The sequence below is a fragment of the Equus caballus genome, chromosome 10 (assembly GCF_041296265.1).
Source record: "Equus caballus isolate H_3958 breed thoroughbred chromosome 10, TB-T2T, whole genome shotgun sequence".
Taxonomy (NCBI): Eukaryota; Metazoa; Chordata; class Mammalia; order Perissodactyla; family Equidae; genus Equus; species Equus caballus.
Window position 1 is genome coordinate 13,969,460 of NC_091693.1, and position 14,549 is coordinate 13,984,008.

General features: G+C 53.6%; 1 protein-coding gene and 1 long non-coding RNA gene across 15 annotated transcripts in view; one reads left to right on the forward strand and one right to left on the reverse strand.

The window, feature by feature from the left end:
- POU2F2 (POU class 2 homeobox 2) overlaps positions 1-14,549 on the forward strand; it is a 73,421-nt gene that overhangs the window by 29,289 nt on the left and 29,583 nt on the right. For 8 of the 12 annotated variants that reach the window (XM_070224540.1, XM_070224543.1, XM_023651411.2 and 5 more), the window contains exon 1: positions 12,559-12,656. The exons of 3 other annotated variants lie outside the window; for them this stretch is intronic. In XM_070224540.1, coding sequence (XP_070080641.1) covers positions 12,590-12,656 — 67 coding nt within the window. In that variant the 5' untranslated portion in view covers positions 12,559-12,589. Of the gene's footprint in view, positions 1-12,548; positions 12,657-14,549 lie in introns of those variants that run through there. One more of the 12 variants, XM_023651412.2, reaches the window with a different exon arrangement.
- Positions 3,531-12,550, reverse strand: LOC102148729 (uncharacterized). 3 transcript variants are annotated; one of them, XR_011422432.1, is made up of 5 exons: positions 12,242-12,431; positions 12,053-12,151; positions 8,555-8,683; positions 8,037-8,351; positions 3,531-6,634 (listed from the first exon to the last, which is right to left on the reverse strand). It is a non-coding gene; the product is annotated as an uncharacterized lncRNA (long non-coding RNA). The 3 variants fall into 3 exon arrangements; XR_011422430.1 differs by having other exon boundaries at positions 3,544-6,634; positions 11,999-12,151; positions 12,417-12,550; XR_011422431.1 differs by having other exon boundaries at positions 3,544-6,634; positions 11,999-12,151; positions 12,242-12,428.

Sequence of the window (14,549 nt, forward strand, 5' to 3'; positions counted from 1 at the left end):
GTGCGTGGGAAATGTGGCTGCCTCGGTGTGAGGGGTTCAAATCCTGGCTCTTCCATGGACTCACTGTGACACTGTGGGCAGGTGGTGTCTTCTCTCTGAGCCTCAGTTTCCCCCTCTGGGTCATAGCCACCATCCCAGGAGACAGTGAACGAGGAAATGTAAGGTGTCTGGCAGATACGGTTACTTGACAAATGCTTATGTCCTTCTCTCTTGTTCTTCTCTTCTTTGACTCTTGCTCATCCTCTGGGTTCCACCTCTTTCAAGCTTTTACATCTGAAGGGCGTTTTTCCCAAAGCACTGTCAATATTCATTATCTGTTTGGATCCTCGCCACTACGCTGTAAGGAGGAATTGTTATCTTGATTTTACAGAAGTGGAAACTAAGGCGCAGAAGACTCCAGTCCTCTGCCTCAGGTGCTTATCCCCATAAAGGATCCATTTAACAGATGCATTCCACATATCTGAGCACCTGCTGTGTGTTGGGCCCTGGAGATAGAGCCCTGAAGAACACTGGCACAGTCAACTTTCATCAAGTGACAAACTAGAGGGGCTGCAGATCTTTAAGTGTAAATACCAGTTCAATGCAAAATCAGATAACCCTCCACCCCTGAAATTGTGATAGGGAGCCCACAGAGAGAGGGCAAGACAATTAAGCTGAACCTTGAAAGATGAGTGGGGTTTAACCAGACAAAGAGTGTTCCAGGCAGAGGGAGTGGCACATGCAAAGGGCCTGGGGTTGGAGAGAGCTTGGTCTGAGGAACAGAGAGGAGGCAGCGTGGCTTGGAGCAGTGTAGGTGAAGGGGAGAGTGATGGGGGAAGAGATGGGAGATGTGGGCCGCGGCCAGGTCACACAAGATTCTGTAGGCTGGGTTAAGAGGTTTGGGTTTTATTCCCAAACGCAGGGAAGCCCCTGAAGAGTCTTAAGCAAGGAAGCAACACAGCCTGATTAGTTTTAGAAAGATCCTCTCAGGCCGCCAGGGGGAGAGGAGACTATCAGGCTTTGGCATGGGGGCAGGAAGACCTGCAAGCAGGAGGCGCCTGAAGTCAGCCAGGTGGTGACTGAGGAGGGGAGGAATCGGAGAGCCCTTTTGGAATTGGTACTGATATCCAGGCTCAGAGAAGTGGAGCTGCTGATCCAAGGTCACATGACTGGTCAGGCAGAGTGAGGGTCTGACCCTGCACGCACCTGAGCTTTTCCTCTCACCAGGACAGGGGCTGCTTTTTCTCCAGGAGTCTGGGGAAGCCTCTGGGAGGAGGAGGACTGGGGGGGACCGACTTGGTGCTCTCCATGGTAACCTCAAAGTGCCTGGTGTTTTTGGCACTGAGGAGATGTTCATTGCCAGGCACAGGTCCTGTGTGGAGCAAGTGAGAGGACTGACCTTCAGAGACTCCACGGAGGTGAGCTCTGAGTGAGGCGCACAGGAGACGAGTGGGTCCAAAGGTGTTGGCTCCCCTCACAGCTGGCCTGGCTGTATGAGCCTGGAGAATGCACCAGGCCGGGGACAGCGTTCAGGGTGCATCCCAGCATTGCCAGGACTCAAGGCAGGGGACCCACGGGAAAGCTCTTAGCAGATGGCTCATATTGACAGGAGGCCATAATTTGGCCAGGGGTGGGAGACAAGTGGACGTCTCAGACGGCAAACCCAGGTCCATGTCCAGTGTTTCCTGCTGAGCCAAAGGGAAGAGGTGCGCGAAGGTCCGGGGGAGAGAGAGAGTGTACCGTGGATGGCAACGTGGACTTTGAAGCCTGGATGCTAATCCTGGCTCTGTCTGTGTGACTCCAGGCAAATGATTCAACCTTGCTGAGCTTCAGTTTCTTCATCTGTAGAATGGGCATGTTGACAATGATTCTTTTGTAGAGTTTTGAGAAGATTCAGTAAGAAAGTGCACGGAGAGTGTTTCTAACCAGTAGGTTCAGGGCTCCTCCTTTAATCGTCCAAAGCAGAACTCCTGATCCCCTGGCCCGAGCTCCACCAGGAGCTTGTGCTTATCTCAGTAAATGGTTGTCACACCCAAAATCTACCCATCTCCCTTGATCCCTCACTTTCCTTCAAGTGTCTAGAGCTCAGAGTTTGCTTCCATGATGGCGGGGGCTATGTCTCATGTGATCTCGGCCCACCTGCTTCCATCAAGCTAAACTCCTCTGAATAAATGTTTGTGGAGCATCTCCTGCAGGCAGGGTCCTCTGCAGATGCTGCTCAGAGACAACATAGTTCTGGAAGAGGCACAGAGAGGTCGAGTGGCTTGCTTGAAGTCACACAGCAAGGACTCAGCAGGCTCCATAGAAGCTGAGAGAGGCTCAGGGCATTTCTAATTCCTGGGCCTCCCAGTATGCTAAGAATGAAGGAATGCCAAAATGGAGTTACAGACTTGTGCTCTTAGCAACAACAACATAATGCCAAATTAACTGATATTTACAAGGTCTTTCAGGATTTATTAAACCAAAATTTGTAGCGTCTCACAGGTGGTGTGGTCTGGCAGAGGCACCCAACTGTAAAGTCAAAAATGCACATCGTGTTTAATGAAGCCCTTCATGAGTGTGATACCTAGGCCAAGTGACAGCCCCTCCATGCCTCACCCTTCCCCTGCGGCTGAGACCTAACCACCTACATGGCTCCAAAGTTGACACCTTGCCACCATCCTCAGTTGCTTTTGCAGAGATGCAGGAGGCACAGGACTTCATAGTCTTCTGAGGGGAGATGTGCATATGATCAATGTAACACAGGCAGCGTGCCTGGTGGTGAGGAGAGTCCGGCTCTGGAATCCACCTGCCCGCTCTGACCTACCTCAAGGTACTCCTCAGAAAAAGGGGGGCTGATACTAGCACCTGCTTTATTGGATCGTTGGGAAGATGCCAAGAGATGATGCAAGGCGAGCACGGAGCACAGACCTGCACAGAGCAGGTGCCCGGTAGCTGCTCTTATTACTTATGATAATAGCAGATGGTCACGGGCCGGGGCCGTGGAGGTTTGAGGACTCCTCAAGGGCGTGGCCAAGGCTGATGCACCCCGTGTCCCGTGCTCTCGGCACGGGGTCTGGCACAGTGGGCCCTCGGGGGAAGTGGAGAACTGAGTTGTATTGAAGAGGCTTTGGGCCACGCCGAGCAGGAGGTGGGAGCAGTAGGGAGGACAGGGGAGCTTAGCAGGGGGCTGGCCTCTGATTTCTTCTCCACCCCCATCCACCTCCTGTGAGGCCGGGGAGGCTCCCATTGGCTCCCTTTTGCATGGTGCAGAGGTCACTGTCTCTCAGCCTCTTCAGCAAATGGATACCGAGTGCCTCCTCTAACCAGTTGCAGGCAGTGGGGACACAGTGTGAACAAGTCAGATGTGTCAGTGTGACCATTGTCACAGCTCTAAACTGAATGTTGAGTGGCGGGTTCACATGCACACATTGTTAAAAATAAATAAAATAAATAAGCAAATAAATCATGAAAGAGGGCTCTGCCCAGCCCAAGGATGAGTGTATGCTGTAAACCAAGGATTATGATTAACACAATTTTGTGCACCTGAGGCCCCTTTTAAAAATTTTTTTCAATTATTTTATTGAGGTCATACTGGCTTATAACATTGTGTAATTTCAGGTGTACATTATTATATATCAGTTTCCGTATAGACTGCATCATGCTCACCACCGATAGTCTAGCTTTTATCCGTCATCATACATATGTGCCCCTTTACCCCTTTCACCCTCCCCCCAACCCAGTTCCCCTCTGGTAACCAACGAGCTATTCTCCTTATCCATGTGTTTGTTTATCTTCCACAGATGAGTGAAATCATATGGTGTTTGTCTTTCTCTGTCTGGTTTATTTCACTTAACGGTAATACCTGAGGCCCCTTTAAAAAGGAGAGTAAAACCAAACAGGACAGACCTGCTCCCTGTCCCCCCACATCATGAATATTCCAGTGGGGGGAGACAGATGATCAACAAGCACATAACAGAAACTTGAATGTTGGACAGTGGGAAGTGCAGGAAGAAAATGCAGCCTGGTCAAGGATGGAGAGTGATGAGGAGAGGAAAGGCTACGTGAGGTGCGATGATCAAAAAGACTCCTCTGTGGAGAAGGCGTGTGAGTGGAATCCTGGAATAAGTGAGGGGATGCGCCACGGGGACAATGAGGAGAGATGGCACCAGGCAGGGGGAGAGCAAGAGCAGAGGTCCTGAGGCACGTTGGAGCTGGGCTTGGGCCGCAGGAACAAAAGCCGGCCTGAGGAAGAGAGCGAGAGGTGGGGGTGATGGGAGGTGATGTATTAGAGGCGGGCAGGGGCCGGTGACACGGCAGGCTGGAGGGCTGGCTGGTTAGGATAAGGAGTCTTGAAGCTGGCTTATTAGGCCAGCCTCCCCTGAGGCCTCCCAGGCTTGGGCCGTTAGTACCCTGGACAGCGGCCGCGGGCCCTTGGAGCACTTGCAGCCGTGGGGCGCACCCTACCGAACACAGATTTCTGTTAAGGTCTGCTTCTGGGCAGGAATTGGGGGTGGGTGGGGAGCAGATGATACTGGGATGCGTACGAATTGGCCCCTGCCCACAGGAAGCACAGTCGTGTGGACAAGTCATAAGTGTGCAGTTTAACCAATCTTTATAGAGTGAACATCTGTGCAGCCACCACTTAGGTTGGAACAAAAGAGGCTGCCCATGCCCCGGGGGCCCCCACCCCTGTGTGTCCTCCCCGAACATACCCCTCTCTCCCTCCTGCTGGAGGTAACCACTGTCCTCACTTTGGGGATAGTCATTTCTTTGCTTCTCTTTGTGTTAGCCACCTCTGTATCACTTAATAAATTCTAATTTTAATTAAAAAATGAATATAATCTCATTATAAAAACCAAAACCATAAGAGAAAGGCTAAAATCCCCTTCGAGTCCCTTCTGCTTTCCCAGTCCTGGACCCCTCACCAAAGGTAGTTGTCATTAGTTAACTAGTTACCTTCCAGATCTTTTTCTCTGCATTTGTCATCACTTTCGCACTCATAGAAAATGAATAATGTTTTTTGTATGTGTTTTACATAAATGACATTAAGTGGTATAAACCATTCTGCAATTTGCCTTTTCACTCAGCAGTGTCTTAGAGAATGTTCCAAGTCCAAATCCATAGGTCTGTCTCATTCTCTTTCTTGGCCACGTACTGAGTACAAATATACTACAATATCCTTAGCCACTGTGCTGAATTGGTGGCATCTAGGTTGTTTCTGAGTTTTCTATTTCAAACCTTGGGTGATGAATGCTTTGTGAACTTTTGAGTTCCTTATCCATGGTGGCAAGTATTATATTTAAAGTTAATGAAGTTCCTGTCAGCTCATGTTACTGCCCCCATTTCACAGATGAGGAACCTGAGGTTCATGGATGCAAAGTCACTTCCCCAGGGTCACACAGCAACTGAATGGAGGAACCAGTTTCCAAACTTTCATATGTCTGACTCCCAAACCAGTCTTATATACACGATATACACCTGTAGAGATAATTATAGTCTGCGGGGGCAGGTGCCTCATTCACAAATGTTCTTGGAGCCCTGGCTATCTGCAGCCCAGTGCTGGACTCCGACTCCACAAGATTGAATCAAACCCACCCCGTGGGGGCAGACTCACTGAGAAGTAATTACAACGCAGGAGGACTGGTGCTAAAGCCCGGGATGCGGCCTGGAGCTGTGCAAGAGTGAGGTCGTTACTATTAATCGGGCGTCCAGTGGAGTCTGAGAAGGCTTCTAGACAGGGGAGATCTGAGCAGAGGCTGTAGAGGTGGGTAGAATTTGTGTGGCAGACAAAGGAAGCATGAAGGACAGGCATGTAGGAGAACCCCAGTTGTTTAACAGAGGAAGAAGGTGAGCTCTGAGCGCAAAATGGAGAAAGAGGTTGGCAGGGACCCCTACCCACCTGAGCTTGAACAGCCAGCCTTGGACTTCATTCTTTGGAGCCTGGAGGAATCTATCATTCAGAAAATAGGGCTTAAGCACCTGCTGTGTGTCAGGCACTGTTTTAAGTGTTGGGAATGCCACAGTGAACACGACAGAAAAGGACACCTGCTTTCAGAGAGCTTACCCTTCAGAGTGGGAAACAGACAGTCAAACGAGTCGACAGTAATGGAGTTCCCGAGAGCACTGTCAGGAAAATACAGCTGGGTGATGGAGTGGAGAATGACTAAGGGCGGGCTTCTCAGAGGAGGTGTCCTTTGAGCTGAGTCCTGAAGGATGAGAGGAATGGGAAGAGACGAGCAACAGCCTTCTAGAGGAGAGGTCCGCAAGGTCAAAGGCCCCAAGGTGGGGACAGACTTGGCTTCCTCCACTGGGGCTGGCATGTGGTGCTCTCGTGGAGAGAGTTGAGGTCCTGCAGGGCCCTGGAGGCTGTGGTGAGGGGATTGGGCTTGTCCTGGAGGCAGTAGGGCTTCTGGACTGAGGACAAGGAGCCTTGCATTTCAGCCTTTGGACAGCTCCCTGTGATGTGGGGAGTGGCGGTGGCCTTGTGCCTGCAGTCACTGCTGGGTGGGTGGGAGGTCTGGGCTGGAGTAGACCTTGCAGCGTGGTGATGGGTAGGGGCTGCTGGGCCGGGGGCAGAGCCTCATCAGGGGAAGGCCCAGGGCCAGGCACCTGCTTCTTTGGAGGCCCTGGTGGGTATGTGGTGATGATATCAAGGACCTTGTTCTTGCAGGACCTACAGTCAGAGAGACACGTGCAAGCCAAGATGAGGAGTGGTGAGCTCAGCAAGCAGTTTAGGCATAGGCTGTGGGGTCAGAGAGACTCCAGGTCCACCTGGCCTAACTGTGTGACCATGGGCCTCAGTTTTCTCGTCTTTAAAATGAGGATAATAAAAGTCCTTAATAAAAGCTGAGGACTCAGTGGAAACCTGAGTATACTTAGCCGGGCCCTCCCTAGTGTAAGCCTGCAGTACATTCTCTCTCTATCCGTATTGGTCCGACAGCTAGTTGGCCCATCAATACATCTTGCCTGTTCTTATTTCTTTCAAGCCACAGAATGTTCGAGCTGGAAGAAGTCTTAGAGTGCCCCGCCAGCCCCCTTCCCACTTACAGATGGGGAAATTGAGACCCAGAGAGCACAGGGGGCTGGCCTAGGTCACCAGCTAGTCAGTTTCAGCATGGAACCTGGTCAGTCTCCTGACTTTTATCTTCTTTGAGCTGAATCACAGTGCTTCTAGGTTTCTTCTTACTTGAGGTGAACTCCTGGGAAATTGGTGTTGGGGGGGTGCAATAAGGAGTGTTTGTGTCAATGTAAATTTATTAAGCATCTGCTGGCTTCCTGGCCCATAGACTTTGCTGCTTCTGAGATGCCTCTTCCTGATCTTCCGCTGGCACTGACCCAAGCATCTTCCCTTAATCTGCTTTCCTCCCGACTGTCCATCGGTGATGGCCTCCGCGTCCACTCAGCCACCCTGCCCAGCCACCCACTTCGAGGCCCACTGAAATCCTGCAGACTCTCACTTGAATTCGTACCCTCATCTGCATCCTGATGGCCCTTGCTCCCCTGTTGTATGGACCATTGTCTCAGCCTCCACTCTGGTCATCCCTCCTCCAGATTCCACCTACCAGCCTGTCCTCACAGCATTCCCCAATGGATCTTCTTTACCCAGAATCTCCCTGCCCAACCTCCCACCTACAACATCAAATCCAACCGCAAGGCACGTGTGGCGCCTGCCAGGATCGTTCTCATCCAGCTAGAGCCCTCCCTCTTCCCCTAATCTTTCTATGGCAGGGAAGGCACTTCCGCATTCAGGGGGCCTCATCCTTGACTCCTCCCTCTCCCCCACACCCCATCTTCAGCCAATAACCAATCCTGTTGGGTCTACCTTCAAAATTGCTTCTGGGGACACTTGCTCCTCTCCTCCCCCATTGCCACCACCCTAGTCCCAGCCATCTTCATGTCTCATGTGGACACCCCCCATTTCCTCACAGCTGACCTCCCTCACATTCCGGCCCTTCAGACTAGCCTTCTACAGCAGCCAGAATTGTCCACGAAAATGTTCACAGAACCACATCACTCCCCTACTTATTATTATAGTGGTGTCCCACTATACTTGCAGTAAAATCCAAAATGCTTACCCTGGCCCGTGAGGCCGTGTGGTCTGGCCCTGGTCTCTCCACCTCGTCTCTCACATCCTCCTTCTTCACTCTGGGCCAGCCATCCGCGCCTCCTTTCTGCTCCGGGAATTGCCATGTGCTTGTTGCCTCGGGGCCACCACCTTCTCTGTTCCCACTGCCTGCTATACTCTTCCCCACATTCTTTGCTTGCGAATGGTCGAATTGCTGTGTGAGTGCCATTTCCTCACAAGTCTTCAGCACCAGGCCTCCCTCCAGCTGACATCAGGTATCATCCTCTTCCTATTGTTGAAAGCTCTTTTCCCAACTTGGAATTACCTATTAATTCAATGGATTTTTTTTTTAATTATTTCCCTCCAAAGACGGTAAGCTCTATGGGGGGAGAAAGAACATCTTTGTTTGTTTTGCTTTTTAAACAATTTCAGCTTTACAGAAGTATAATTGACTATTTTACTTTTAACCACTGTTTTCTTTGAGCTCAGCAATGGCCTGGCACATAACTGCGTTTATCGGATGCTTACTGACTCATTGATGGAATATCAGGGTATTTTCAGCAACTCCAGTCTTCCTCTTGGATTGTGAGCTCCTTGGGGGCAGGTTTCAGATCCAGCTCATCTCTGGGTCCTCAGCCTCAGGCCCAGGGCTTGACACTAAGGGACACGCAGAAAAGGTTTGAATTGAAGGAAATGAGGAAAGGTTGACCACCTTCAGCCTGATGGGTCAGAAGGAGTCCAGTGCTTTGCCGAATATCAAGAACAGACTCTTAAGGGCTGTGGGAGGTGGGCTGTGGGCTGGGAGGAGATTCCGGTATTCCTGAGTGGGCAGGGAGTGGCTTTTCCTGCTGTCCACTGGAAGACGGGGAGCATTTCGAAGCTCTAAGAAGGCCCATGGTAGAGTAGAGAAAGAGCAAACTGTAAAGAGGACAGGTCTGGGTTTGAATCCTGACTCCACCACTCACATGCTGTGTCACTTGGGGCAAGTGACTTCACCTCTCTGAGCTCCAATTCATCAGTAAAACAGGGATGATAACAGACCTTACCTTCTCAGATTGTTGTGAGGAATACAAATAATGTGTTAGTTCAAATAGCACAGAATAGACAGTGATGCTGCTATTGATGATGATGATGATGGAGAAGAAATATTTTAAGTGCCTCATTGCTGGGTGCTGCTAAGCAGAATATGGGACAGTTACAGCTTGACCTTGACTTAGGTCCACTGGAGAAGCAATTCTGAAGGCCAGGCTGAGGGTGAAGCAGGTGTGTAAACAGGAAATGAAGGCTAGAGCCCAGAAGCCAGGAAGGTGAGCAAGAGGTACGCAAGCAGTGCCCAGGTGGGCCAGGCTGGGTTTGATTCGAGAGTATTAGAGGCTTGCTGGAGGATCGTATGGCCCTGTAGCAGAACCAGCTAGACATGCCTTTGTCTGTGTCTCTGTCTGCCACCCCCATCCTGTTTTTCTATATATTCGGGTCCCTAAGCCAGCCTTCCTCGACCCCCCAGAGGCTGCCTGACCTGGGCTCTGCTGAAGGCGGATGTGCTGAGATGCAGAGGGAGGTTAGAATCAATGAATCTTAGGCCGGAGTTCATCTCCTGGCCCAGCTGTCGACTCATAGTGCGGCCGGCAACCTGGTCTCCCTGTCTCCTGCCAAGCTGGGGGTCTGAGCGGCCTCTCTGAGCTCCCACATCCTACAGCCCTACAAGGCAAGGCAGCACTTCTGGGGAAAGACCCCTTGGGTCCCCACACAGAGTGGGGACACGGCCGGGGGCTGAGTAGAGAGGTCACCAGAGACAGCAGGTGTCCAGAAAGAAGCTGGGGAACCGAGCCACAGAGAAGGTCCCTAGGGGCGGCCGAGAGGAAGAGGCCATGGCTGGGGGCCCTGAGGGGTGAAGAATTCCGCTCTGCTGTCCCCCGTGGGCTGGCTGCTCCCCCCCACCATTCCCCACCGGGCCCCCGGGGGACCTCGCTCTAATAATGTATTTGATCGACTCGCCGGCCGCGTACAAGCGATTATTGTCTTGTCGGGAGTCAAACGTATCGATCCGGTGAGAAATATGAGCGGAGCAATGGGGCCCGCGTGTCAGTTACCAGCCCCGCTGGCCCTGGGGAGCCCCCTACGTCTCCTTTAATTACCGCTCAGCTCTGAGCCCAGTCTGGCCTCCCCTGCACTGCCTCCCTCCCAGGCTCCCTGCACCCCAAGTGGCCCCCGCTGCTCCCCAGCTCCTATGCCCTGCATGCTTTGCTCAACATGGCTTGAGGCCTCTTCTCTGGCCCAGAGGCCACCATCTCCCCTGCCTGGGCCTCCCCATGCCTGGCCGCCAGGCTCTACCCAGGAGTGCATCCCAAACTCTGCCCTTCTGTCCTCTCTCTGGCAGACGGAAGTCTCAGGCCCATTCTTCTTCAAGATTTTGTGACTCTGGCTCAGGGGCTCAGTTCTGGTCTGCCTCAGACAAAAATAGCTGAGCCATCATGGGAGGTGAGAGGGGCAGGGTGGTTTCATCCCATGGGGGAGCGTGTAAGGCTTTCCCCAGCTCCCCCGCCCTCAGCTGCAGACCTGGGATGGCAGCTCCAGAAATGGGTGGTGCTTCTCTCCTTGCTCCCCATAAGGGGCTGACACCTGGTCATGTCCAACAGCACATTCCTGACACGGATGACGTTGACTATGTCCAGGGTGGAGCATGGGGGTGACTTGGTGGGGTTTCGACCCCCCATAATGTCCTTATTACCCTCATTTCCAAGCCCCCCCCAAACATAAATCCTAAATCAAAACAGAACTTCCTGGGCAAATGCAGCTTCAAGACAAGGCTCTAGCACCCCACTGCCACCAGACTGCTGTCCGGAAGACCCTCATGTATAGAAACGCTGCATCTGAGAAAGAGAGAGAGAGAGGTGTGGACCAGGAGGCAGCAGGTCCGAGTTGGAGCCTGGTTGATGCTGCATGGTCTCTGGATCTCCTCAGTGAGATTCAGTCCTTACAATATGGGATGTTATGGTGTGTAGATAGCTGGGAACTGCCCCCTCTGTGTGCAGATGTAAGGACCACTGGTCATTCCCGTCGTCCAGTGGGCCTGCCTGCCTGGGCGTGTCTGGGTGCACAGGGCCCGTGTGCAGACGGAAGGGCACTAACGAAGGTCTGCCTGTGTGTTATATCCTGTGTGAGTGTGCATGGGTGTGAGTATGGGCACACATGGTCAGGAGGCGTGCCTGGGCACATGTGTAGATGTGCCCTTGTGCTGTTGGGTCCACTTGAGGGAGCTGAGGGGGTGTCTGTACAGGAGTGACCAATGGAGGGTCGGGAGGGTTGGTATTGGGACCTGTGCACATAGAGGAGTGTTCCCGTCTGCTTGTGCACACGTGTGTGTGAAGTGCTGGGGTCCATGTGTAGAAATACTTGAGTGTATGTGGTGTGTGGGTGGGTGAGTCCAGGAGTCCGTGTGCGCGCGTGTGGTTTGGGGGGTCCCCCAGCGTGGAGCACAGCGAGTTCTGTGAGGCCTGGGGCGGGCAGGCAGGCTGTTTGGAGGCGCCAGGCGGCCGGCAGCCTCGGACCCGGGCGCCGGGAGGAGGAAGAGGGTCGCGGGCTCAGCGGAGCCTTTGTCTGCGCGGCCGTGCGCCGGGAGTCCCGCGCCTTTGTGTGACCCTCGCAGGTGTGAGCGCGGGGGCGGGGGTGGGGGTGCGGGGGCGGGGAGGGGAGCGGAGGGAGGGGCTCCCTCCTCCGCAGCCAGCCCCGCCCTCCGACCCACTGGCTGGGCGCTGCCGCCCTCTGGCGGGTGCGGAGAGAACCGCTGGGCCGCGAGCGCCGCAGCGCAAAGGGCCAGCGGGCAGCCAGGGGACTCGATGCTCCCCTCCGCGGGGGCCGCCTCGGGCGCCTGCGTTTGTCGCCTGCCGCTCCCGACCAAGGCCCCGCCCCCCGCCCACACTGGCATTGCCCGCGGGCACCGCTTCCGCTCAGTGGTGGCCCTGGACGCCTCACCTGGGGACAGGTGCGCGGCTGGATCCCCCACCCCAAGCCGAGCGGAACACCCACCGCGAACGCCTCTTCCTGCTGCGCTTTTTGGCTTCAACGCTTTTCGGCTCTGGGCTCTTGAGAAGGCCATCTTACCTCTTTGGTCCTCAGTCTTTTCATCTGTAAAATGGGGCAAATAGTGATCGCCTCAAGAGATGACGCCTGTCATGCGCAAGGTGCAGGGCTGGCGCTGAGAAAGCCCCCACAAACCTTCTAGCCAGTGTTTTGGTGGTGGTTTTGTTGTTTTGGGCCCACCTTCTCCCAGACCCACTTGCCCCGTTCCAGATGTGTTTGCCCCAGTGGAGGTGGCAGGAGGCCTGCGGCAGCTGTTGCAAACACCTCCTGGAGGCGCAGCTGTAGGAGTCAGCTCTTCCAGCCTGCTTACCTTCTGCCCCACTACGCCCACTTCCCCAACACACACACATGATTTGGGGTCGCTGCCTGCTGGGGTGGGCCTTCAGGCCATGGTATTTTCCCTTCCGAAGGGGGCGGACCCTGTGGTTTCCTCCTTGGGTGACTTCCGGCAGAGAGGGCTTGGCCCCCAGAGAGGGCGGGGAGATGACACAGTTGTTCCCCCAGCCCTGCGGGGCGGGCAGCATGGTTCACTCCAGCATGGGGGCTCCAGGTAAGGGGCCGGGGCGGGCGCCACTGCCCAGGAGCACCGGCAGCACCTTGGGGTTTGTCCTGCTGTGCCGATCGCTGACCGGCCCTGCCCTTCCCCCTTCGCTGTCTCCTCTGCCCTTTCACTCTGTACCTCAGAAGCTCTCCACTTCCCACCCTGGGTCCCACCCCCAGCTCCTCTTTATCCTCCCCTTCCACATTAGCACCTGGGGGGCCTCTGACCTCTTCTTTCCATCTCTGCTGCCCTGTTCTGGAGGGTCCAGGGGAGGAGGATGGAGTCCGGTGATGGTAGCAGGCTCCTATCTAGAAGACCAGTGGGTGGGTGGCATGAGTGTTCCTTGAATGGGGACTGCAAGGGGGTCGGAAGGCTGTGTTGTTGCATTTTGAGTGTGTGCACATCTGTGTACATGTATATGAGCCGTGGTTCGAGTCTTCTGGGTGTGACTGTCCTGTGTCTGTGTGTGAGGGGCCATTGTGGATGGCATTGTGGAGGTACCCTTGGAAAGGATCGATTGACTCACTTCCTCACTTGATGCGCCTCAGATGTCACCTCCTCAGGGAGGCCCTCCCTGACCTCCCCATCTAAACCTGCAACTAATCCCGCCATTCTTGGTCCCCTCGCCCTGCTGTGTCTTTTCCTCATGGCACTTATTACAGCCTAAAAATTTATTGTATGTTTGTGTGCTTATTAACCTTGCTCCCCCCCGCCCCCCAAATGTCAGTTGACTGAGCATTGTGTGTCAGGCACCATACAGGGCGATTTGTATTTGTTGCCTCATTTGGTATAATGTATCTGTCTCTGCGTAATGATAGTCATCTCTCAGCGGTGCTGATGGAAGAGTTAAATGAAGTAATGTGTGTAAATGCTTAACACAGTGCCTGGAACTCGGCAAGCGTCAATACTTCATGATTGTTTCATTTGTGGCTGTACGGGCATGGCTGTGGCATATGTGTCACATTCATGGGTGCCTGTGGGGATGAGTCTTGGTTTGGTGTGTGCCACCTTGTGTGCCTCAGTGTTTGTGGCATCTCTGTGACCCTTCATCAGCACGTATTTATTGAGCAGTTCTGTGCTGGGTGTTGGAAATACAACTGAAAAAGGCGGCTTCAGATGTGTCCTCCTGGAGTCCCCAGTCCAGCGTGGGAGACACACCTGTCACTCAGTGGAGGACACACAGGCAGAGGAGTCAGGGCTAGGATATGGGAGGCACGAGGGGCTGTGGGAGCTCAGAAGACTTACCCAATTCAGCAGGGGGGTGTCAGAGAGGGCTTCCTGGAGGAGGGATGTCTGGGCTGAGATGTGAAGGGTGAGTGGGTATGAGCAAGGTAAAAGAGGTGAGTTGGGCTGGAAGGAAGACTACTGGCAGGATGGCATGATTATTTACTGAGGTGCCCATGTGTGCAACTATGTGTAGGTGTGTGTGCACATACAGTGTAGACACAGAGATCTGGGGCCTCTGCACATGCATGCCATCTCCTCCACCACTGACTCATCCCTGTTTGGGGTTGAATGGGGGCCTCGTACATGCCAGGCACTGGGTTAGAACGTTTACTTGGATTTCTCACAGAAGTGCCCTACCCTGGAGGCCTGCTCTGGGTGCCGCTGCATGGATAGGAATTAATATATTGTGTGGCCTTGGGCATATCACTTGTCCTGCTTGGTCTCGGTCTCCACATCTGTGAACTGGATTCAGGGGTCTGCCCTGGCCATCTCCTAGGATGAGATGACTCTGGATGTGTGAGTGTGTACATGTCTGTGTGTCTGTCTGAGTGACTCTGGGTATGTGTGTATGCACATCTGTATCTATATGTCTGTGAGTGACTCCGGGGTGTGAGTGTGTGCGTGTCTGGGTGTGACTTGTGTGTGTGTAAGCACAGCTGTGCACACACATGTCTA